This window comes from Bombina bombina, chromosome 6 (assembly GCF_027579735.1).
Source record: "Bombina bombina isolate aBomBom1 chromosome 6, aBomBom1.pri, whole genome shotgun sequence".
In the NCBI taxonomy this organism is placed as follows: Eukaryota; Metazoa; Chordata; class Amphibia; order Anura; family Bombinatoridae; genus Bombina; species Bombina bombina.
This window is the reverse complement of record NC_069504.1, coordinates 314248959-314272577: the sequence shown is the minus strand read 5'-3', so window position 1 is coordinate 314272577 and position 23619 is coordinate 314248959. Positions and strand designations below refer to the sequence as shown.

The 23619-nt window shown below is 37.2% G+C and overlaps 1 protein-coding gene across 1 annotated transcript in view; it reads right to left on the bottom strand.

Annotated features, from left to right (window-relative positions):
- Positions 1-23619, bottom strand: part of PPFIA2 (PTPRF interacting protein alpha 2) — a 728675-nt gene that overhangs the window by 335426 nt on the left and 369630 nt on the right. Inside the window, exon 5 of the mRNA XM_053716934.1 lies at positions 7870-7977. Coding sequence (XP_053572909.1) covers positions 7870-7977 — 108 coding nt within the window. The remainder of the gene's footprint in view (positions 1-7869; positions 7978-23619) is intronic.

Genomic DNA, 23619 nt, shown 5'->3' with positions numbered 1-23619 from the left:
TTTGATTTCACAGAAGTGTGATTGACTTGGAGATACATTGTGTTGTTTAAGTGTTCCCTTTATTTTTTTGAGCAGTGTATATATATATATATATATATATATATATATATATACTGTAACAAAGTCCAAGCACTCACAGGATTTTAAGATGGAGCACATTCATGCTTTTTTTTAAGGCAAGTGTTGCATATTTTGGATTTGGAGGCATTTGCTAACCCTCTTATGGCTTTGCGAAAGTTCTTGATAAGTTTTTAAAGTCTGTGGCTAAACAGTCTATGTCTTTCCCTATTCATGAGTCTTTTGGAGAATTGGTCTCTAAGGAACGGAACAAATTGGGTACTCCCTTTGTTATTTCATCTAATTCAATCCCATATGTGGTAAATCATTCCTAAAGTGGATAAAAATATTTTGCCTTAAGAGTTCCCCTGTGCCGCTATAAGCCATATGTGCCTTATAGTTTTATTTTTCCTCTTCTGACAAGATGCTTAAAAGATTCCATTACAGGCCTCCTAGCAGGAGGTTTCTTTTGACTCAAATCACACAGAATCACAAAATCCCATGAAGGTGAGAGCCTTAGTACATCTGGAAGGCATTGAATTATTGCCCCAGTTTCTGTAATAGAACAGGGAAAGCAATTCTACTCCAACCTCTTTCTGGTTTTCAAAAAAGAGGGAACTTCCTTTCCCCTATCATTTTGCATCTCAAAATTCTGAACAGGTTTCTAAGGGTTCCTACCTTTCAAATTGAAATAATTTACACTAGCATTACTTTAGTGCAAGAGGGCCAGTTCATATTGACAACTGACTGGAAGGATGGCTATCTTCACATTCCAATTAATCCAGATTCTGTGAGTTCTCCATTTTGCATTTCTGGATAAATACTATCAGTTTGTTTCTACCCATAACCATAGCTACTTGGGTATTTACCAAAGTATTAATCTCTCTGATAATGGTGGTTTTGGTCTCAAGGAATTGTGGCAGGGCCCTACTTGGATTATATCCTATTACAGGCATGCTTCTTGGGAAAGGAAGTGAAGCACACTGAAGCCTTGTCGTTATTACTATGCATCCAGTGGGGTTACATCAATTTTCCAAAAAGCTTTCTGGTCTCTCAGACTCAAGTATCTTTCCTGGGATTCATCACAGATATGGTGTTTAGGTTCTCTCTTACAATAGAGCATAGACTTAAACTGAGGCACAATCTTGGAGCAGCTGGCAATATTTTATTGAGGTGCTTTAGCTGGGCCTGGGCAATATTGCGCAGGGCACGCACCCCCCCATTCCCATGCTGATATGCACAGGCCTTCTCCATCGCTCCAGACAGTTCAGCCACCAATGCTCACATTCCTATGGTTACACAGAACAGCCACCACCAGGAACATGACAGGAGTTGAAGGAAGGACAAGCATGATGACTTACTTTAAATATTACCGCAGGGTACAAAGCTGGGCTGTTATATTCTGTTACTGCAGGGTACATAGCTTGGTTATGGTTAATCTATAATAGAATATTACAGCAGGAAGGCACAGAACTCCCTTACATAACAATAGAACATTTTTTTTACTCTGACAATCATTTGCATTATAAAAAACTATTACTGCAGGTTGGTTATTGGACTGACTTCTTCTATAATAAAACATTATTTCCGGCACATCACTTACTCTATATCAGAATATTACATCTAGTACAAAGCTTGCTTGTTCTCTTATATAATATTACTGCACTGCACATAGCTTATTATGCTATAATATGGCAGGTAACTTGCTATGGAACTTGCTTTCAATATTTCTACACGCACAAGAGGGAATCTCATGAGGCAAGGCTTTTAGCAGCTCTGGAATTGATTGCACAATCTTTGCATCGGCTGGTCCACTCTGACACTTTTATAGGGGAATACACAGGAAACTGTTCCTAAAAGAGCATGGGCTACCCTCCCCTTCCCCTCACAAGGGCTGACTGCACCTGCAGTGCTATTTTCCCCTGACTCTGACACTTCATGACCTGGGACTTTGCTGCTGTTGTGATAGAGAACACTTGAGATCAGGTATGTAATTTGCTGAGAACTCTGTATAAGGAGCTACTTGCAATGGTTTTGGTGCCAGGACCTCAGGTGTACTCTTGTATTTCATTAAAGGGACAGTCTAGTCAAAAATAAACTTTCATTATTCAGATAGTGCATGTCAATTTAAAAAACTTTTCAATTTTGCTTTATTCTCTTTATTCTCTTGGTATTCTTAGTAGAAAACTAAACCTATGAGGCTCATATGCTAATTTCATAGCCCTTAAAGACAGCCTCTTATCTGAATGCATTTTTATTTTTTTTTCGCAACTAGAGGGCATTAGTTCATGTGTGCCATATAGATAACATTGTGCTCAAGCTCGTGGAGTTACCTAGGAGTCAGCACTGATTGGCTAAAATGCAAGTCTGTTAAAAGAACTGAAATAAGGGGTCAGTCTGCAGAGGCTTAGATACAAGGTAAACACAGAGGGGAATGGTAAAAAAAAAGTGATTATATATCTTTTTAAACAATAAAAATGTGGGTGTAGACTGTCCCTTTAATCTGCTAGTGTTGTGTTGTATTACATGTCTGTTTATAACTGTGGGCTTTGTATATTCACTAAGTAGTGCTATTGTTGATATAGGGCAGTCTTTGTGAAATTCCTAATAAAATAAAATAGCACAATATACATTTAGAACAAATTAAGTTGTTTTTAGGTCCTTTAATGGTCCTATTAAAAAAAATTCTACCCCCCCCCCCCCATTTCTTGCACTAAAATAATGTATGTTGACTCATTAAACCATTAAAAACTAAAACTTAGACCTTGGATTTTCAGGATTTCTTAAAACTTTTCTCATAAGATCTGATATGTATTTGTGTTAACAAGCAATCCCCCACCTAAAAAGAAATGTGTAGTTTTCTACCTGAGAATAACTTACCCAGTGTTGGTGGATGAATTATTTTGATTTATTTCCCAATTGTGTATGTATAACATTTTAAAAGCTGTATGAGCTTAAAAAGTGTGTGACAGGGACATGAAAGACACATTTTTTCTTCCATAACTTAGGTCCTGATGATCGAAAGTATTAGCGACGTAGCGATATATTCAAAAGGGATCCGATGTGATGTTGAAAATGCCAACAAAATATTCAAAAGTGCCGACATTACTCTTTAAAGGCAGCATTGCAGAGGGGCATTTTACTATATATCGCAATGGGTGGCAATGCTGGCAAAATATTCCAAGCAGCATCGGCACCAACATTGGCAATGTAAAGTAAAGGATCCCTTTTAAATATATCACACACAACCTAACAACTATAGCTATTTAGGCCTAAACTGACATAACCCACCACTGCAAACTAACCCTGCACTAACTAACCCACCACAATTATCTTCCTAACCTATTAACCCCTAAACCGCCAATAGCCCACCCCAATTATCTTCCTAACCTATTAACCCCTATACTAAACCCCCGTTTAAAAAAAACACCCCCCAAAAAAACCTGAACTAACACTAACAGTTACTATAACAAAAGCCCTTAGAACAACTTTTTAAAAGGCATTGCCCTAAAGCAGTGTTTCTCAAATCCAGTCCTTAGGACCCTTAACAGGCCAGAGTTTCATTATATCTTATCTTGAGCACAGGTGAAATAATCATCTGAAGGGTGAGAGCAGGTGATCAGCTGATTATTTCACATGTGCTCTAGTTAAGATATAATGAATATGTGGGCTGTTAAGGATCCTGAGGACTGGAGTTAAGAAACACTGCCCTAAAGTGCCACAACTCTTTTTCAAAATAAATACTACAACCTCATTCTACAATGAAAGTAACCCCCCCCCCCCAAAAAAAAAAATGGTAATCTAAAAAAAACTTATCTAAAAAAAAATCCTGAAAAGGGCATTTGGTAGGGCATTGCTCTGAAGTCAAACAGCTCTTTTAGGAAAAAAACAAAAACAAAAGTAAAAGAAATCCATATGCTAATAAAAAGATTGCCCTGAAAAGGGAATTGCCCTAAAGTGAAACAGCTATTTTAGGGGAAAAAAACTAAAAGGAAAAAAAAAACTAATATCTTAAAAAAAGAGCCCACCCCCAAATAAATCCTAAAGCTTAACCCCAAGGTTTGTACTCATCAACTTGACTCCGGGGGTGTCCTCTTCTTTCTTCATGCTGGCGGTCCTCTTCCTCTTCATTCCAGTGGTCCACTTTTTCCATCTTCTATCCAATCCTTTTCTTCTCATCTTCTTTTCATCTTCCAGAAGCCCACTTTGTGCGATCACCTCCACACAATGAAGCTTGAATGCAAGGTTCCTCCATATATAGGTGTCCCCTTGCATTTCTTTTGGCTGAATTTTTAAATTCTTAGTCCTATCAACCTATAGAGTAAAAGCTTTTTCTATTGGTCAATACTAGTAAAGAGATTAACCTGGGTGAGGCAAAGTTTGGATGTAGAGTCCGTTATCTCCACTCGTTGCAATGATTTGTCAGGTGGAAGTTGCTTCTTTTAACTGGGGGTATAAACTCCCTAACATCTACAGTGATTCCCTCCAAACTCCCTAATCAAGTGTTCCACAAAACACCATTCCTCTTACTCCGGAAGTGCTGACGTCATCTGTACACATGCATGTGATCTCCTGGCGGGTCTTAGTAAGGGAAATTACTGTTGTCTAGGACAGGTGGTATAAGTATAACAGTGGAGCAAACGCATCCGGCAGTATTCCCTGACTGCTGCAGTATATATGGTAAAAGAAAAAAAAAAGGTAATGAAATTAAAATAAATGTCTGTTTATTGTAAATTCAAGCATCAGAGCTCATACAGAGAACATGTGCTTCCTCAGATATCAGGGAGTTAATCCCTTAATAAATGTATATTCAGATCAGCAACTCAGAGTTGGCAGTGACTTGCATCGTGTAAATCGAGTAATACAAGGCACTGACAGCTCTGCTTTAAATGATGGTGCATTGAGCATATTTAGATATGCTTTAATGCACATGCACAATAAAAACTTACACTTAAAACAGTTATAGCTTTTATTAGAATAGCAAGTATATCACAAACATGCATATTTCAAAAAGTGATATTCATTGATGAGCATTTGAATTTTGACTGGAATGTACCTTTAAATTTTACTACATGCAATGCTTGTTTTCTTCTCAAGTTAGCCATTTTTTAAAGGCCTAGAATGTGTGGATCATTGTAAAGAAATGCTTAACCCCTTTCCGTCAGAGATTTGCAGATATATGAATTGGTTAAACTCTTTAATTGTAATTAAAAAATAAATAAAAAGGTTATGAGTAGTTTCTTGTTTTGAGACTTAGATGTACTTCGATGAAAAATAAAACAGAAACGATAAATTATTGTTCAGAAAAAGTTGACTTAGGTGTAAGCAGAAGGTTAGTGAATAATGAAACAAACCATGGTATCATCTAAAAGTCTAGTACTTTTTAACTATTGTACATTATTTATTGTTTATGCATAATGGGTAGATATTATTCTGCTACTTCATACACTTTTCAAAGAGGTTATATGTTTATTTTCTCCACCTCAATAAACAACGCTTTACACAGTAATGCCAATCAAACTTTGAAACACAATGTTTCTGCACCAACAACTCAGGGAGTTAAATCTTAAAAAAAAATCATAAGTGTAAAGACTAGATGATTAATATGTATTTGGTTCATGAAATGGATAATTGGATAGAAGTGTAAAAAGGAATCTGTGAACAATCTCACTTATTAATATAGCAGAGATTCCTTATGGAGAAGAAAATTATAATGCACAAATTAAAATTTACCAAATATGAAAGACCCAGTGTTTTTCTATAGAATGTTTGATGTTGGAAAAAAAAAGTTAATGTTCTCTGATCTTTATTGAATTATATTAAAACTTGATTCACACATTTGCAGGGAATTTCAGACATAAAATAAAAACTGTAGTTATCTTCATTAAGTGGAGAAGTCCAAATATTTATTTTATGATTCAGAGAGAGCCTACAATATTAAAAATGTTTACTTAAGTTATAAAATATTGTTTGTTCTCATGGTGTTCTTTGTTGATGAGATACACAAATAGGTAGCGTGCACGTATCTGGAACACTACATGGCAGGAAAAAGCGTTGCCATCTTGTGATCTTGTAAACATATGGGGTGCGATTACATATGTGACATACGTTTCAGTGCAACTGCTGAAACCCAACACGCCCGTAAGTTCACCTCGTACATCGGGTGAATCACATAACCCACGCCGCCAGATGATATACTGCCATAAGTCTAACGAGGTTCAAAAATATGAGCAACTACACACATTTTAGGCATCACCGTTTTTTTACGCCAGTATATTATATTGCACGCGTAACTAAAAAAATCAAAAAAATCTCAACCGGACAATAAAAAATTAAACCGACACATCAAAATGCCATTCAAAACCCCAAACCCCCACCCTTTCCAAAAATAAAAAAAAAACTAACAAAAAAAAAATCTACCCATTGCCCCGAAAAGCCATAATATAAAAATAAACCCACCCCAAAAAAAAAACAATAATTTTAATTAATTTTAATTAATTAATGCTGAATGTTTGGCAAATGTTTTACATTCTTTAAAACAAAAACTCTTCTCTAATAATAATAATGCTTTTTGAGTACCGGTGGAGTAGAATTGCATAATCAGCAAATGAATGATAAAAAGACAATGCAAAAGCACTTAGTCCGAATTTCAAATAAGCAGTAGATTTTGTTTTTGACAAACTTCAAAGTTAGCTCAAGTTCCCTCCCCCCTGCATTATGTGACAGCCATCAACCAATCACAAAATGCATGCAAGTATATCCTTATTGCACATGCTCAATAGGAGCTAGTGCCTAAAAATGTGCATATAAAAAGATTGTGCACATTTTGATAATGGAAGCAATTTGTAAAGTGGTTTATAATTGCATTCTCTAACTGAATCCTTAAAGTTCCTTTAAAACAGCTGGATATCTATAAATGCAAGACCTGAGACACTTTATGATAATCACTAAACTAAAGTGAGGGAGCCATGCAGCTGTGAAGTAAACATTAACTTGAGCAGAACTTCATGAAAAAGATAACATAAAAAAGCTTTTGCTATTTTACCCCCAACAAAAATGATGTATTATGCATCTGTCCTCGCTCTTTGCCATACATTTATTGTCCAGTAAGTTTTTATTTTATTTCTTCTGTTTTGTCACACAATCATATCTACAGATCAGTTTGACCTTTAAGATCACACTCCTTTTTGTCCCTTATGATTTGTGCTGTCTCTCAGACCTTCCAAATGTCCCTATCTGATAGAGACAGTCCCGCATTCTGACCTCTGTCACAATGTCTCAGAGACAGTATGTCCCTATTTGCAGAATTTCCCTTACGACTGCCCATAGACAGCCCAGATACACAGGTAAAAAACCCAGACACGCCAGCAAACAACCCAGACACGCCCACGACCAATCAGACAAGTCCATTACCCTGACCACTGTCCATCCATGAACGCACCCACACTCTACACTATCCCACCCACAAAATGGTTCTCCTCAACTTCCTAAGTCCCTAACTCTTAGCTACAAATGTTGAGAGGTATGCTATCATAAAAGATTTACCTGTTAGTGCTATCATAAAGCTTCTTCCTGAAAAAACTATACATATCCAATAATTATGAAGTCATGAAAGTATGGATTATTACAACCCCCTAAAATATTGTAGGAATAGATGTGATTATCTGAAATAACATTAGTTTGTCTTCACTATACACTAAACATGTTCATCAACAATAAAATATAATTTGCGTACTTAGGCGTGTAGCATATTTAAAACTCAAGTCTGTGTTCTAATGAGATTAATTTACTACTTTAAGACAAAAAGGTTACCTTATCATGAATCTTCTGCCCTTGTTCCATTCCTTCCATGGGTTCTGGTTCTTCCCCAGATACCATTTTTCTTTGTATATGAGCATTCTGTTCTCTTAAAGCAACAATCTATAAGAGACAACATAACTGCATGTGAAAAACTGGAATAGCAGTAATTAAAATGAAAAATAGCAGTGTATTCCACTATGTAGAGTTTTTTTTTTTTAATAAACTAACATTTCTCAAAGTTAAAATTATTACTCAATAAAAGTATCACTACATACACCAGTACTCTTAATTTTGCAAAAGCATTTTAGAAACCTGTTTATGTTTACATCAATAATGCATAAAATGACCAACATACAACCTCATATATTGCAGCTGACAGAACATTATCACCTGTAGTTTACACAAAGAGTAAATATTTTTTATCTTGATTTCACTCACACGTTAACCAAAACAGAAGGCAAAGAGGTCATACATTTTTAAATTATTAAATTCCATTTCACAACTGTATCGATCCAGCACAACTGTATCGATAAAAAATGCACAAGAGATTTTATGTCAAAAGATATGAATATTTTAATAAATACACCAAACATACAATCACATTCATACAGGTGATCCCGCTATATGGAGAGTAAAAAATACTGGCCAAAATCATCTGGTGCACCAGGGGATAATAGTGTTCAGTCCATTTAAAAAATGCTGATATTTGTAATCCAACAGGTACAAAGTTAGTATGGTAATATGACACCCAGTGCTGCAAGACCAGTCAATCCAGACTTTAACCCCAAGTGTCACTGAATAAGATAATTGCGTTAGAGCATAGCATAGGAGGAGCTAATAAAACACGCGTCTTTGTTCACAGGTATCTTTTGCCAGGAGGTAATACATTATACAAAGATGCAGATCACATATTATACCTGTATTTGTTCACACGGTTGCTCCTCCTAGCTGCATCGCTCCCATAACGTCAAACCTTCAGGGGTAAGTTGGGGTAGGCAGGGGATCCGCTGTAAAAAGGGCTGCTAAGCACGATGAGTCCAAACACTCGTTTCGCTCCTTCAGTCAGTGCAGCGTGGAGCTTCTTCCAGGTGCTGACGTCACCTTGATTACCATCCTCTTTTATTGGATGACGGCTTCAAACATTCTTTTCCCATTTGTTAAAGTCTGTGTCAATCACAGCTAGCCACTGCGCCGCTGTTACATTGTTTTCAAATGGTTACTTTTAGTTACAGTTATATGAAGGGCTCTTCATGTAACCAAGGTGAAACATTTCATAGCAGAGATTAATTGTATAGGTACAATTATAAAAAACACACACTCATACATACATCCACAACAATTCACATATACAAAAAAATCTAAAATGTGATTTTATTTTTATTATTTTAATTCACACAATTGAGCAATATTTTCCGAAAAAAGTAATACTAAATATATACAAATATGTGTGTTTAATTAATTTAACAACTAATATGTGCAATTTAGCTCATCATAGAGATTTATTTTTCATTTTATGGCAGATAATAATTATTTGGAGATCCCACTTTATATATATATATATATATATATATATATATATATATATATATATATATATATACAAATACAAAATTTGTTTTTTTAGCACACCTTACAAAAAAGTTTAAATCAACATCTGGGAGTGCTGCCAATATGACCCAGTAATTACACAAACAAAGAGGTATCAGCGCACATCCATTTTCAAAAGCACAACATATTTTTTACTGCTGCAAAAAATTGCCTGCATATACATCAAGAGACAACTATCTTTTTTTAAATAATATTGGGAACTTCGTCACACAATATGGCCATATTTTGCTTAGCCAGTCACCGCTTACAAGGTGCCCCAATTCGACTGGCCCTACTCTAAATCCTTTTGCCACAGAGGGCTGAAACATTCCTGCTTTTACTCTTCATAATAGAATGAGACTCCCTGGCTTTTTATTCACAACTCTTTAACACTGTAATGAGCACACCTGAACTTGGGTGGGGTGCTTAAACCAATGGGAGATGGTCAGTCTCCCTGGTAATTTTAAATACAAATACAAAATTTGTTTTTTTAGCACACCTTACAAAAAGTTTAAATCAACATCTGGGAGTGCTGCCAATATGACCCAGTAATTACACAAACAAAGAGGTATCAGCGCACATCCATTTTCAAAAGCACAACATATTTTTTACTGCTGCAAAAAATTGCCTGCATATACATCAAGAGACAACTATCTTTTTTTAAATAATATTGGGAACTTCGTCACACAATATGGCCATATTTTGCTTAGCCAGTCACCGCTTACAAGGTGCCCCAATTCGACTGGTCCTACTCTAAATCCTTTTGCCACAGAGGGCTGAAACATTCCTGCTTTTACTCTTCATAATAGAATGAGACTCCCTGGCTTTTTATTCACAACTCTTTAACACTGTAATGAGCACACCTGAACTTGGGTGGGGTGCTTAAACCAATGGGAGATGGTCAGTCTCCCTGGTAATTTTAAATACAAATACAAAATTTGTTTTTTTAGCACACCTTACAAAAAGTTTAAATCAACATCTGGGAGTGCTGCCAATATGACCCAGTAATTACACAAACAAAGAGGTATCAGCGCACATCCATTTTCAAAAGCACAACATATTTTTTACTGCTGCAAAAAATTGCCTGCATATACATCAAGAGACAACTATCTTTTTTTAAATAATATTGGAAACTTAGTCACACAATATGGCCATATTTTGCTTAGCCAGTCACCGCTTACAAGGTGCCCCAATTCGACTGGTCCTACTCTAAATCCTTTTGCCACAGAGGGCTGAAACATTCCTGCTTTTACTCTTCATAATAGAATGAGACTCCCTGGCTTTTTATTTAGAGTAGGACCAGTCGAATTGGGGCACCTTGTAAGCGGTGACTGGCTAAGCAAAATATGGCCATATTGTGTGACTAAGATCCCAATATTATTTAAAAAAAGATAGTTGTCTCTTGATGTATATGCAGGCAATTTTTTGCAGCAGTAAAAAATATGTTGTGCTTTTGAAAATGGATGTGCGCTGATACCTCTTTGTTTGTATATACTGTATATATATATATATATATATATATATATATATATATATATAAAAGGGTAGATGTGCAGACAGAGTTGGGTACGGGGAATTAGCCTAAAAAGCAAGCACATTCCAATTTTTCATTCAAACCATTGGGAGATAATGTGTTCAATTTATACATCCATCTTGTTTCTTTTTGCAATAGAATTCTATCGATATCACCTTGACGCATACTCAATTTGACAGATTCTATTCCAATAAAACAAAGGTCATCTGTTTTATATTTGTGAAATTGAGCAAAATGTCTCGCTACTGGGCTATCAATATTGAAGTCCTTTATATTGTCTCTATGTTCTGTAATACAGGAGCATAGTTCTCTAAAAGTTTTACCCACATAAAAATATTTACAAGAACAATAGAGAAGATATATGACTCCTTTGGTAGAGCAATTGATGAACAAATTAATTTTATATGTAATCCCTGTATTTGTGCTAAAGGTCTTAGTTTTCTGCATGAATTGACAGCAGACACAATGATTACAAGGGGAGCTACCAACTATCTTTTGAGCGTTACGTTCTAACCAATTACATGTAGGAACCTTATTGAATTCGCTCTTAACAATTAGATCTTTCAGATTACTAGGTCTCCTTGCTGTCATTAAAGTATAGTCTCCCACATATTGGTGCAATGTGGAATCATTGGTCAGCAAGTGCCAGTTGTTATTTAAAATATTTTTAACCTTACTCCAGTGGGCATTATACTTAGTAATGAATCTGATTTTAGTGTCTTCCACATTCTCACTTTTGTTTTTCCTCCGATACAAAAGGTCCTTTCTTTGATGCTGAGATGCTCTATAAAGTGCTCTTTTTACGCATCTTTTAGAGTAGGCTACATGTGCCCCAACCTATGCCTGTTTACATCTTGGTGGATGGGAAGATCAAATTGTTTTTGGCGAACATTCGGATATAGTTGAGGCACATGTAGCCCTCTGGATCAGATATGTGGATGATATCCTCCTGTTATGGGATGGCAGTGAGGAGGATTTGCTTAAATTTGTTTCCCTCCTGAATGACAATAATTTAAATATTTTTTGACATGTAGCTATGACTTCAGTTCAATTAATTTTTTGGATTTAAAAATTAGCAAGAACGAAGGGAAAAAAAACGACTGCAACTAACAGCCTGCTCTTAGGAACGAGTCACCACCATGAAAATCTTAAGAAGGGTATTCCTTACGGGCAATTTCTGCAGTTACGCAGAATTTGTTCCAGAGATCAAACTTTTAAACAACAGGCAAAAGACATGGTGACTCGTTTCTATGAGAGAGGCTACTCTAAAAGATGCATAAAAAGAGCACTTTATAGAGCATCTCAGCATCAAAGAAAGGACCTTTTGAATCAGAGGAAAAACAAAAGTGAGAATGTGGAAGACACTAAAATCAGATTCATTACTAAGTATAATGCCCACTGGAGTAAGGTTAAAAATATTTTAAATAACAACTGGCACTTGCTGACCAATGATTCCACATTGCACCAATATGTGGGAGACTATCCTTTAATGACAGCAAGGAGACCAAGTAATCTGAAAGATCTAATTGTTAAGAGCGAATTCAATAAGGTTCCTACATGTAATTGGTTAGAACGTAACGCTCAAAAGATAGTTGGTAGCTCCCCTTGTAATCATTGTGTCTGCTGTCAATTCATGCAGAAAACTAAGATCTTTAGCACAAATACAAGGATTACATATAAAATTAATTCGTTCATCAATTGCTCTACCAAAGGAGTCATATATCTTCTCTATTGATCTTGTAAATATTTTTATGTGGGTAAAACTTTTAGAGAACTACGCTCCCGTATTACAGAACATAGAGACAATATAAAGGACTTCAATATTGATAGCCCAGTAGCGAGACATTTTGCTCAATTTCACAAATCTAAAACAGATGACCTTCGTTTTATTGGAATAGAATCTGTCAATTTGAGTATGCGTGGAGGTGATATCGATAGAATTCTATTGCAAAAAGAAACAAGATGGATGTATAAATTGAACACATTATCTCCCAATGGTTTGAATGAAAAATTGGAATTTGCTTGCTTTTTAGGCTAATTCCCCGTACCCAACTCTGTCTGCACATCTACCCTTTTATATATATATATATATATATATATATATATATATATATATATATATATATATATATATATATAAAGTGGGATCTCCAAATAATTATTATCTGCCATAAAATGAAACATAAATCTCTATGATGAGCTAAATTGCACATATTAGTTGTTAAATTAATTAAACACACATATTTGTATATATTTAGTATTACTTTTTTTCGGAAAATATTGCTCAATTGTGTGAATTAAAATAATAAAAATAAAATCACATTTTAGATTTTTTTGTATATGTGAATTGTTGTGGATGTATGTATGAGTGTGTGTTTTTTATAATTGTACCTATACAATTAATCTCTGCTATGAAATGTTTCACCTTGGTTACATGAAGAGCCCTGCATATAACTGTAACTAAAAGTAACCATTTGAAAACAATGTAACAGCGGCGCAGTAGCTAGCTGTGATTGACACAAACTTTAACAAATGGGAAAAGAATGTTTGAAGCCGTCATCCAATAAAAGAGGATGGTAATCAAGGTGACGTCAGCACCTGGAAGAAGCTCCACACTGCACTGACTGAAGGAGCGAAACGAGCGTTTGGACTCGTCGTGCTTAGCAGCCCTTTTTACAGCGGATCCCCTGCCTACCCTGACTTACCTCTAAAGGTTTGACGTTATGGGAGCGATGCAGCTAGGAGGAGCAACCGCGTGAACAAATACAGGTATAATATGTGATCTGCATCTTTGTATAAAGTATTACCTCCTGGCAAAAGATACCTGTGAACAAAGACGCGTGTTTTATTAGCTCCTCCTATGCTATGCTCTAACGCAATTATCTTATTCAGTGACACTTGGGGTTAAAGTCTAGATTGACTGGTCTTGCAGCACTGGGTGTCATATAACCGTACTAACTTTGTACCTGTTGGATTACAAATATCAGCATTTTTTAAATGGACTGAACACTATTATCCCCTGGTGCACCAGATGATTTTGGCCAGTATTTTTTACTCTCCATATAGCGGGATCACCTGTATGAATGTGATTGTATGTTTGGTGTATTTATTAAAATATTCATATCTTTTGACATAAAATCTCTTGTGCATTTTTTATCGATACAGTTGTGCTGGATTTACCTAGACTTTTGGGAATTCCTTATTGTGGAGTTCCCACTCTCTTTTTTATGTTGTTTCACATGTACTCTTTCTAGGAAGCACCTGTTCTTAAGTGACTTAATTTATTAATGTGCAACTCCTTTCCCGTTTTTCTTATTAATGCAGTTGCCTGTTACCTAATTTATAAGACATTTTAACAAAAGTTATGGAGGCCTATGTATCAAAGGTCTTGCGGACCTGATCTGACAGTGCGGATCAGGGCCGCAAGACCTCACTGAATGCGGAGAGCAATACGCTCTCCGTATTCAGCATTGCACCAGCAGCTCACAAGAGCTGCTGCTGCAACGCCGCCCCATGCAGACTCGCAGCCAATCATCCGCCAGCAGGGAGGTGTCAATCAACCCGATCGTACTCGATCGGGTTGAATTGTGGTGATTCCTGTCCGCCTGCTCAGAGCAGGCAGAGTTATGGAGCAGCAGTCTTTAGGCAGCTGCTTCATAACTGCTGTTTCTGGCGAGTCTGAAGACTCGCCAGAAACACGGCCCGCAAGCTCCATTCGGAGCTTGATAAATGGGCCTCATAGAAACTTGTTTTGAAAAGAACTCTTCGTTGGTCTGACCTCACAATTAGGGCAATCTAGACCTAATAACTACCTAATCCCATATGTAATCCTGTTTCACTAACCTTAAGACATAATAATACATAAATAAAAAGATGATAATACATAAATAAAAAGATAATAATACATAAATAAAAAGATGATAATACATAAATAAAAAGATAATAATACATAAATAAAAAGATGATAATACATAAATAAAAAGATGATAATACATAAATAAAAAGATGATAATACATAAATAAAAAGATAATAATACATAAATAAAAAGATGATAATACATAAATAAAAAGATAATAATACATAAATAAAAAGATAATAATACATAAATAAAAAGATGATAATACATAAATAAAAAGATAATAATACATAAATAAAAAGATAATAATACATAAATAAAAAGATAATAATACATAAATAAAAAGATGATAATACATAAATAAAAAGATGATAATACATAAATAAAAAGATAATAATACATAAATAAAAAGATGATAATACATAAATAAAAAGATGATAATACATAAATAAAAAGATAATAATACATAAATAAAAAGATGATAATACATAAATAAAAAGATGATAATACATAAATAAAAAGATAATAATACATAAATAAAAAGATGATAATACATAAATAAAAAGATAATAATACATAAATAAAAAGATGATAATACATAAATAAAAAGATAATAATACATAAATAAAAAGATGATAATACATAAATAAAAAGATAATAATACATAAATAAAAAGATGATAATATTTCAGCCTAGCACTCATCACAGAGGTAAGGAAAAGGTAATTAAGGGAACCGCATAGAGTGTGTAGAATTTGAAATGAAGTTTTAATGGCGTGATTTCAATTTGGAATTTTAATGTAAAATTCATTTATAAATAACAAAATAAGGAATGTTTAACACATCTTTGAAAGACATCTCTATTTTTAGATTTAAAAAGAGATCTTGAATTATGTATCAAAAAATGAAATAATTAGTTGCTCTGGATTTTTGTGCAATTATTTTACTTATTCTGAAATAATTTAAAAAGTAAACTACAATAAAAAGCTGCAGGATTGAAAAGTAGTATTTTGATATTCCCAGATTAATTTAGCACACACAAAAATGACCCTTTGCATGCCATAATATACCAATGCTTTCTAAATGTAGCAGGATATATTAATGCCCATTGGCATTCAAATTATTTCCACTTAAAAAGCCCAACTGATACAGTTCTGATTAAGCAAGCCACTCATATTGCATCAAAAGCTGAAACACAAATACGGTTTTATATGTGCCACACATTTAGAGCTAGATTACAATTGGAGCACTAAATTATCTTGTGCCCCAAATGCAAACATTTGCCCGTTTGCGGGCATACAATAAATAACCGTCCATTACAAGTGGCTGGTTATTGCTACCGCAAGCTCACGGTAGCACTTATCGTTCAGAAAATGTCCCCCAATTGCCCCCAAACTGAACTGTTCGTTTTATTTATTTTTAAAAAAATCTAGTATTTAAAAAAAAAAAAAAAAAATACAAATGCACTTAGAAGTTTTGGGGGGCTAAAGTCGGCGGATGTGGGGTGTGAAAAACAAACCGGCTCTGAAAAGTGCCTTTACATTGTGGTCTATGGGAACTGTGTGTGCCCTGTAAATATATGCTAATATATATATATATATATATATATATATATATATATTTATATTTATGTGTTAATATGTGTATATAATCCAAGCAACAAAGGGTATTCCAGCCTCCAAGATTTAAAAAGAACCTGTATTTTCTTACATGGGGTCCTCAGAAATAGAACATACAACATTTCAAGCCTGCTATAGGCTCTTAATCATGTACCCAAGTGTACATGATTAAGAGCCTATAGCAGGCTTGAAACGTTGTATGTTCTATTTCTGAGGACCCCATGTAAGAAAATAAAGTTTCTTTTTATATCTTGGAGGCTGGAATAGCCTTTGTTGCTTGGATTGTATCTTTGGACTTGGCAGGTCCTTTATTCTTTGCCCCATAAGCCTAAGAATTAGTGTGCTGTTTTCCAAACCTTTTTGAGTGACTATCAATATTATTATTATTATTATACTTTATTTATGAAGCGCCATCATATTCCGCAGCGCTGTCCATGGATACAGATCATTTAAATAAAACAATAGTATAAAACTTCTAAGACTAAGAGACAGGACAGAATTTACAAACACATACAGGAGGAATTGAGGGCCCTATTCCCGTGGGAACTTACAATCTAGAAGGTAAGGAGGTTGAGAAACATGAGGTGAGGACTGCAAGATTGAGAAAGATGTTAATGCAGAGTTAGAGGAGGGAAATGTTGTTAGGTAAAAGGAATATTATTGAGTTGGGTGGTAGGCTTCTCTGAACAGAAAAGTCTTCAGAGAGCATTTAAAGGAAGAAAGATTTGGGCAAAGCCTGACAGCACGAGGGAGAGTGTTCCAGAGGGTAGGTGCTGCACGACAGAAGTCCTGCAGTCTAGCATGAGAGGAGGCGATAGTCGCAGAAGCAAGGAGCAGGTCATTGTTGGATCTTAGTGGCCGGGCTGGAGTATACTTGTTGATTAGAGAGGATAGGTAGAGGGGAGCGGAGTTGGTGAGTGCTTTGTATGCAAGGGTGAGAATTTTTAATTTAATTCTGCTGTGTATGGGGAGCCAATGAAGGGACTCACAGAGAGGTGCAGCAAATACAGAGCGACGGGAAAGGTGGATCAGTCTGGCAGAGGCATTTAGGATGGATTGAAGAGGGGAGAGGCGGGAAAGAGGAAGGCCAGTAAGTAGGTTATTGCAGTAGTCAAGTCGGGAAATAACAAGGGAGTGGATTATTTGCTTTGTGGTGTTAGCGCACAGAAAAGGTCAAATCTTGGAAATGTTGCATAAATGGTTGTGGCAGGATGTAGAAAGTGATTGGATATGGGGGGTGAAGGATAGATTTGAGTCAAGTGTAACTCCGAGGCAGCGGACTTGGGGCGATGGGGAAATGGTGATGCCGTCAACATGGATATAGAAGTCACAGGTCGGCGTAGAGCTTGAGGGGGGGGATAAGAAGGAGCTCAGTCTTGGACATGTTAATCTTTAGGTGGTGAGAGGCCATCCAGGAAGAAATACCAGATAAGCAGTTGCTGACATGAGAAAGGACAGAGGGAGAGAGAGCAGGAGTGGAGAGGTAGATCTGGATGTCATCAGCATAGAGGTGATATTTGAAGCCATAACTGTTGATAAGTTTACCCAGTGAAGAAGTATAAATGGAGAAGAGTAGAGGACCCAGAACAAATCCTTGAGGTACTCCAACAGACTGAGGCATTAGAAAGGAGGAGTCATTGGCAAATGACACAGAAAAAGACCTGTGAGAAAGATAAGAATGAAAGCAGGAAAGAGCAGTGCCACAGAGGCCAAAAGAGCTAAGGGTCTGTAGGAGGAGGGGGTGGTCAACTGTGTCGAAGGCAGCTGAGAGGTCAAGTAGGATGAGTATGTAGTAGTGGCCAATATTTTTAGCAGATAGAAGATCGTTCGTAACCTTGGTAAGGGCAATCTCAGTTGAGTGTTTGGGGCAGAATCCGGATTGCAGTGGGTCAAGCAAGAAGTTGGCGGACAGGAAGTGGGTTAGGCGATTATAAACTAGTTTTTCAAGGAGTTTTGATGTTAGTGGGAGCAGTGATATTGGGCAGTAGCTTTCAGGAGAATTAGGGTAAAGGGAGGGTTTTTTTGTGTATGGCAGTGACTATTGCATGTTTGAATGAAGATGGGAATGAGCTGGTAGAAAGAGATAGGTTGAAGATGTGGGTAAGAGCAGGAGTGAGGGTAGAAGATAGAGAGGGTATTAAATGGGAAGGTATAGGGTCGAGTGGGTAGGTAGTGAGGCGTGAGGAAGATAGCAAGGAGGAAACTTCATTCTCAGTGGCTGGATGGAGGAAGCAGAGGGTGGCAGAGGGAGTGGCAGGGCCTGTTGATGGAGTATTGCAGGTTGGTGTTGGGATGTTGCTCCGGATAGAATTTGTTTTGTTTAAAAAGTAGTCTGCCAAGTCTTGAGCACTAAAGACAGATGAGGGGGGTGGAGCAGGAGGGTAGAGGAGAGAGTTAAAGGTGGAGAAGAGTCGTTTAGGGTTTGAGGAAAGAGTAGATATAAGCGAGGAGAAGTAGGTTTGCTTGGCTAAGTGAAGGGCACAAATGTATTAATGAAGCATAAACTTATAGTGTATGAAGTCAGGTTCAGAGTGAGTTTTCCTCCAGACACGCTCAGCAGTACGGGAGCATTTTTGCAAATAGCGTGTTTGCTGAGAGTGCCAGGGCTGCAACTGATGGCGTGATGTTTTGCGCAATATGTGTATATATTCACATTAACACATAAATATATATGTTTATATTCATCATATACATATATATTATTATCGGTTATTTGTAGTGCACCAACAGATTCTGCAGATTCCGTGCTGTCTATGGCTGTGCGACTTACCCCATTTGCTGCACTAGTTCTCATGCCGTGTCTCACTGAGAACAAGGGGAAACTTTGAATCCTATTACTAAGCCCAGTATGGTACACAATTGATTTGATGCACATCTACATATCTAAATATCAATTATAATTTCCTGACTTTTACCTATTCTTCTTACCAAGTATTTTAATATATATTTAAAGTGTATATGAAGTTAAATGGTGCCAGTACAGGGAGATACATTTTTCGCTAAAAATGTATCTCCCTGTACTGGCAAAATATAGGTGAATGAGAGATCGTATTCCTATAATAAATGTAAAAAGTGACTGGCATATTGCAGGATGTGAGATATGGAAAATTACTTTCCCATTTGGCAAGGGATGTAGTTGATGCTTTGATAAACCTACATTTGCATGGCAAATTTGATGTAATATCAGTAAATTTAACAGCTACACAGGAATTCTGAGTGACTAATACCATATAATAGTAGTGTCTAAATTAAGCCTTTGGAAGCCGCATAATAAAAAAACAATTGCAGGAATTAATTTATCTGGGAATATGTGAGTTAGTAAAGTTCAGTAAATTTTATTAAGATTACATGGTCAGCTTGTGGCTATGACTAGACATATCCCTGAGAAATTTGAAACAAAAAAGTAAAGGGAAGCTGAGGTACTATAAACAGGCACCAATGGGATGAAATACTTTATTTTACACTGAGTATGTCCTGTCTAATTATTTATTATTATTCTTTATTTATAAAGCACCAACAGATTCCGCAGCGTTGCCCATGGGTACAAGGATAACAGTATAATGGAGAAACAATACGATAAGACAACATTTTACAGACAGATACAGGGGGAATTGAGGGCTCTATTCCCGTGGGAAGTTACAATCTAGATGGGTAGGAGGATGGGAAACAGGAAGTGGGGACTGCAAAGGTGAGAATGATATTAGTGAGGAGATAGAGGGCAACTGTTAGTTAAGTGAAGTTAGTTTGTTAATAAGTCGGGTGATAAGCTTCCCTGAAAAGAAAGGTCTTTAGGGAACGTTTAAAGGAGGAGAGGTTAGGGGCAAGTCTGACAGCACAAGGAAGTGCGTTCCAGAGGGTTGGTGCCGCACAAGAGAAGTCCTGTAGTCTAGCATGAGAGGAGGTGATGGTAGAGGATGCAAGAAGCAGGTCATTGTTGGATCTTAGGGGGCAGGCAGGAGTTTATTTGTTGATAAGTGAGAACAGGTAGGGTGGGGCAGCATTGGTGAGGGCTTTGTAGGTCAGGGTGAGAATTTTGAATTTAACTCTGTTGTGAATGAGGAGCCAGTGAAGGGACTCACAGAGAGGTGCAGCAGAAACAGAGCGTTGAGAGAGGTGGATTAGCCTGGCAGATGCATTTAGGATGGATTGGAGGGGAGAGAGGCGGGAGAGAGGTAGGCCAGTTAGTAAGTTGTTACAGTAGTCAAGTCGGGAAATTACCAGGGAGTGGATTAGCTGTTTAGCAGTTTCAGCACTTAGAAACGGACAAATTTTGGAGATATTGTGTAGGTGGTTACGGCAGGATGAAGAGAGCAATTGGATGTGGGAAATGAAGGACAGATTTGAGTCAAGCGTTACTCCGAGGAAGCAGACTTGGGGTGATGGGGAGATAGTGGTGCCGCCAACAGTGATAGAAAAATTTGAAACTTGAGTAGAGTTAGAGGGGGGAATTAGAAGTAGTTCGGTCTTGGACATGTTTATTCTTAGGTGGTGAGAGGCCATCCAGGAGGAAATGCCAGATAAGCAGTCACTGATGTGAGAATTGACAGAAAAAGAGAATGCAGGGGTGGAAAGGTAGATCTGGGTATCATCAGCATAGAGATGATAGCTGAAGCCATAGCTGTTGATAAGTTTACCTAGTGAAGAAGTGTAAATAGAGAAGCATAGAGGACCCAGGACAGAGCCTTGAGGTACTCCAACAGGCAGAGGCAAAAGAGAGGAGGAGTCATCAGAAAAAGAGACGAAGGATCTGTTAGAGAGATAAGAGTGAATCCAGGAGAGGGCAGTGTCACAGACCCCAAGAGAGCTGATAGTCCATAGGAGAAGTGGATGGTCAACAGTGTCAAAGGCAGCAGAGAGGTCAAGTAAGATTAGTATAGAGTAGTAGCCTTTGTTTTTAGCAGAAAGGAAATCATTAGTAACCTTGGTGAGGGCAGTCTCAGTTGAGTGTTGGGGACGGAAGCCAGATTGCAGGGGGTCGAGCAATGAGTTGGAGGACAGGAATTGGGTTAGGCGATTGAAAACTAGTTTTTCAAGGAATTTTGAGGCTAGCGGGAGCAGTGATATGGGGCAATAGTTTGCAGGGGAGTTAGGGTCAATGGAGGGTTTTTTGAGGATGGGGTGACCTTTGCATGTTTGAAGGGGGCAGGGAATGAGCCGGTAGAAAGGGATAGGTTGAATATGTGAGTAAGAGCCGGAGTGAGGGTGGGAGACAGAGGGGGAATTAGATGTGAAGGAATAGGGTCAAGTGGGCAGGTAGTGAGGTGTGAGGAAGACAAAAGGGAAGCCACTTCACTCTCAGTGGTTGGGAGGAGGGTGCAGAGAGTGACAGAGCAGTGACTGGGAGCAAAGTTGGGAGATTGCAGGTTTGTGTTGGGATGTTTCTTCGGATGGCAAGTGTTTTATTGAAAAAATAGTTAGCAAGGTCTTGAGCACTGAATGCAGATGAGGGGGGTGGTGCAAGTGGGTAGAGGAGAGAGTTGAAAATGGAGAAGAGTCTTTTAGGGTTTGAAGAGTGAGTGGCTATAAGAGAAGTATGTTAGCTTAGCTAAGCGAAGGGCAGAGGTGTAAGAGTAAAGAATGAACTTATAGTGCAGGAAATCAGGTTCAGAGCGGGATTTCCTCCAGGCACGTTCAGCAGTGTGTGAGCATTTTTGTAGGTGGCGTGTTTGTTGGGAGTGCCAGGGCTAGAGCTGACGACATGGGGCTTTGCAAAGTTGGGACAGAGCGAGAGTGTCAAGTGCAGTGGAGAGAGTATTGTTATAGTGGGTTATAGCAAGGTCAGGGCAGGATTTTGTGGACGTGTGGGAGAGGGGTATATGAATAAGATTGGAGAGTTGGGGAGGGTCCACAGTGTGCAGATTTCTACTGGTGCGGGGGCGAGAGGGGGAAGTAGGTTTAGCATCTATATTGGGATTAAAGGTGATCAGATGGTGGTCTGAATTGGGAAATGGTCGACAGGCAACATCAGAGAGAGAGCAGAGATAGGAGAATACCAGATCAATCGAGTGTCCATCACGGTGGGTAGGGAATAGGGTGGATTGTGAGAGGCCGAAGGAGTTAGTGAGTGAGAGAAGTTTAGAGGCAGCAGGGGCAGATGGGTTGTCAATAGAGATGTTGGAGCCCCCCAGAATTAGGGTAGGTGTATTTGTAGAGAGAAAGTGAGGAAGCCAGGCAGCAAAGTTGTCAAGGAATTGGGAGGTTGGTCCAGGGGGGCGATAGGTAACTGACACTCAGAGAGAGGGGGAGAACAGGCGGATGCAGTGAACTTCAAAGGAAGAAAAGGAGAGAGATGGAAATGGAGATAGGTACTGATAGGAGCAGGAGGGGGAGAGTAAGATGCCAAGATATTTGAATATAAGATATTTGTTTGTGTGTGTAAACATTTACTTGGATAATAGACATATTTTCCCCTATATTCGTATTAGAGATCATTTACAGCTACTTTAAGAAGCCTGCCATTAAATATATCTTATGTTTTACAGCTGATCTCTAGGATTTTCAGATCTATTAAGTTTGAGTTTTACTGACTCATTTGTGCTTCCACTTGTGCGTTAACTTCGCTAAAAGTAAGCTTTTTGCGTGCTTAAGGTAGCACGCGTATTACAAATTGAAATTAAAAAGTAACCCAATGCACGAAAAAAGATGAACTTCGAATAGCGACCACGTGTTAACGTATTCTCAAATAGGACCCGATTATAAGTGTAGCATAAATATTTGTGCACAAGCGATAAGGCGTTTATCGCAGAGTTTTGCACTCAACAGGCTTACCGCTGGTATTACGACTTAAAAGTAAATGCGATTTCTTGAGCGCAGTCGTGATTTACGCTAAAATAATTACTGCGTCAAACACTTAAAAAATACATTACAAAGTACAGTTACACTCATAACAACACCATCTAATAAAATATATTTAAAAAAAATATTGCACAAAAAAGTTATAAGGGCTCGAAGATACGAGATCTCAGCAGGCAAAGGGCTTTAACATAGAGATACATACCTATACCTAATATTTATGTGTGTATAAATGTATTTACAGACATATATACACATATAAACACATATAAACACATAAATACATATGTATACATATAAAGACAACAACATAGATACCAAAATAACAAGAGTATTAAATTGAGCAATGATACTTTTTATTGGACTAACTATAC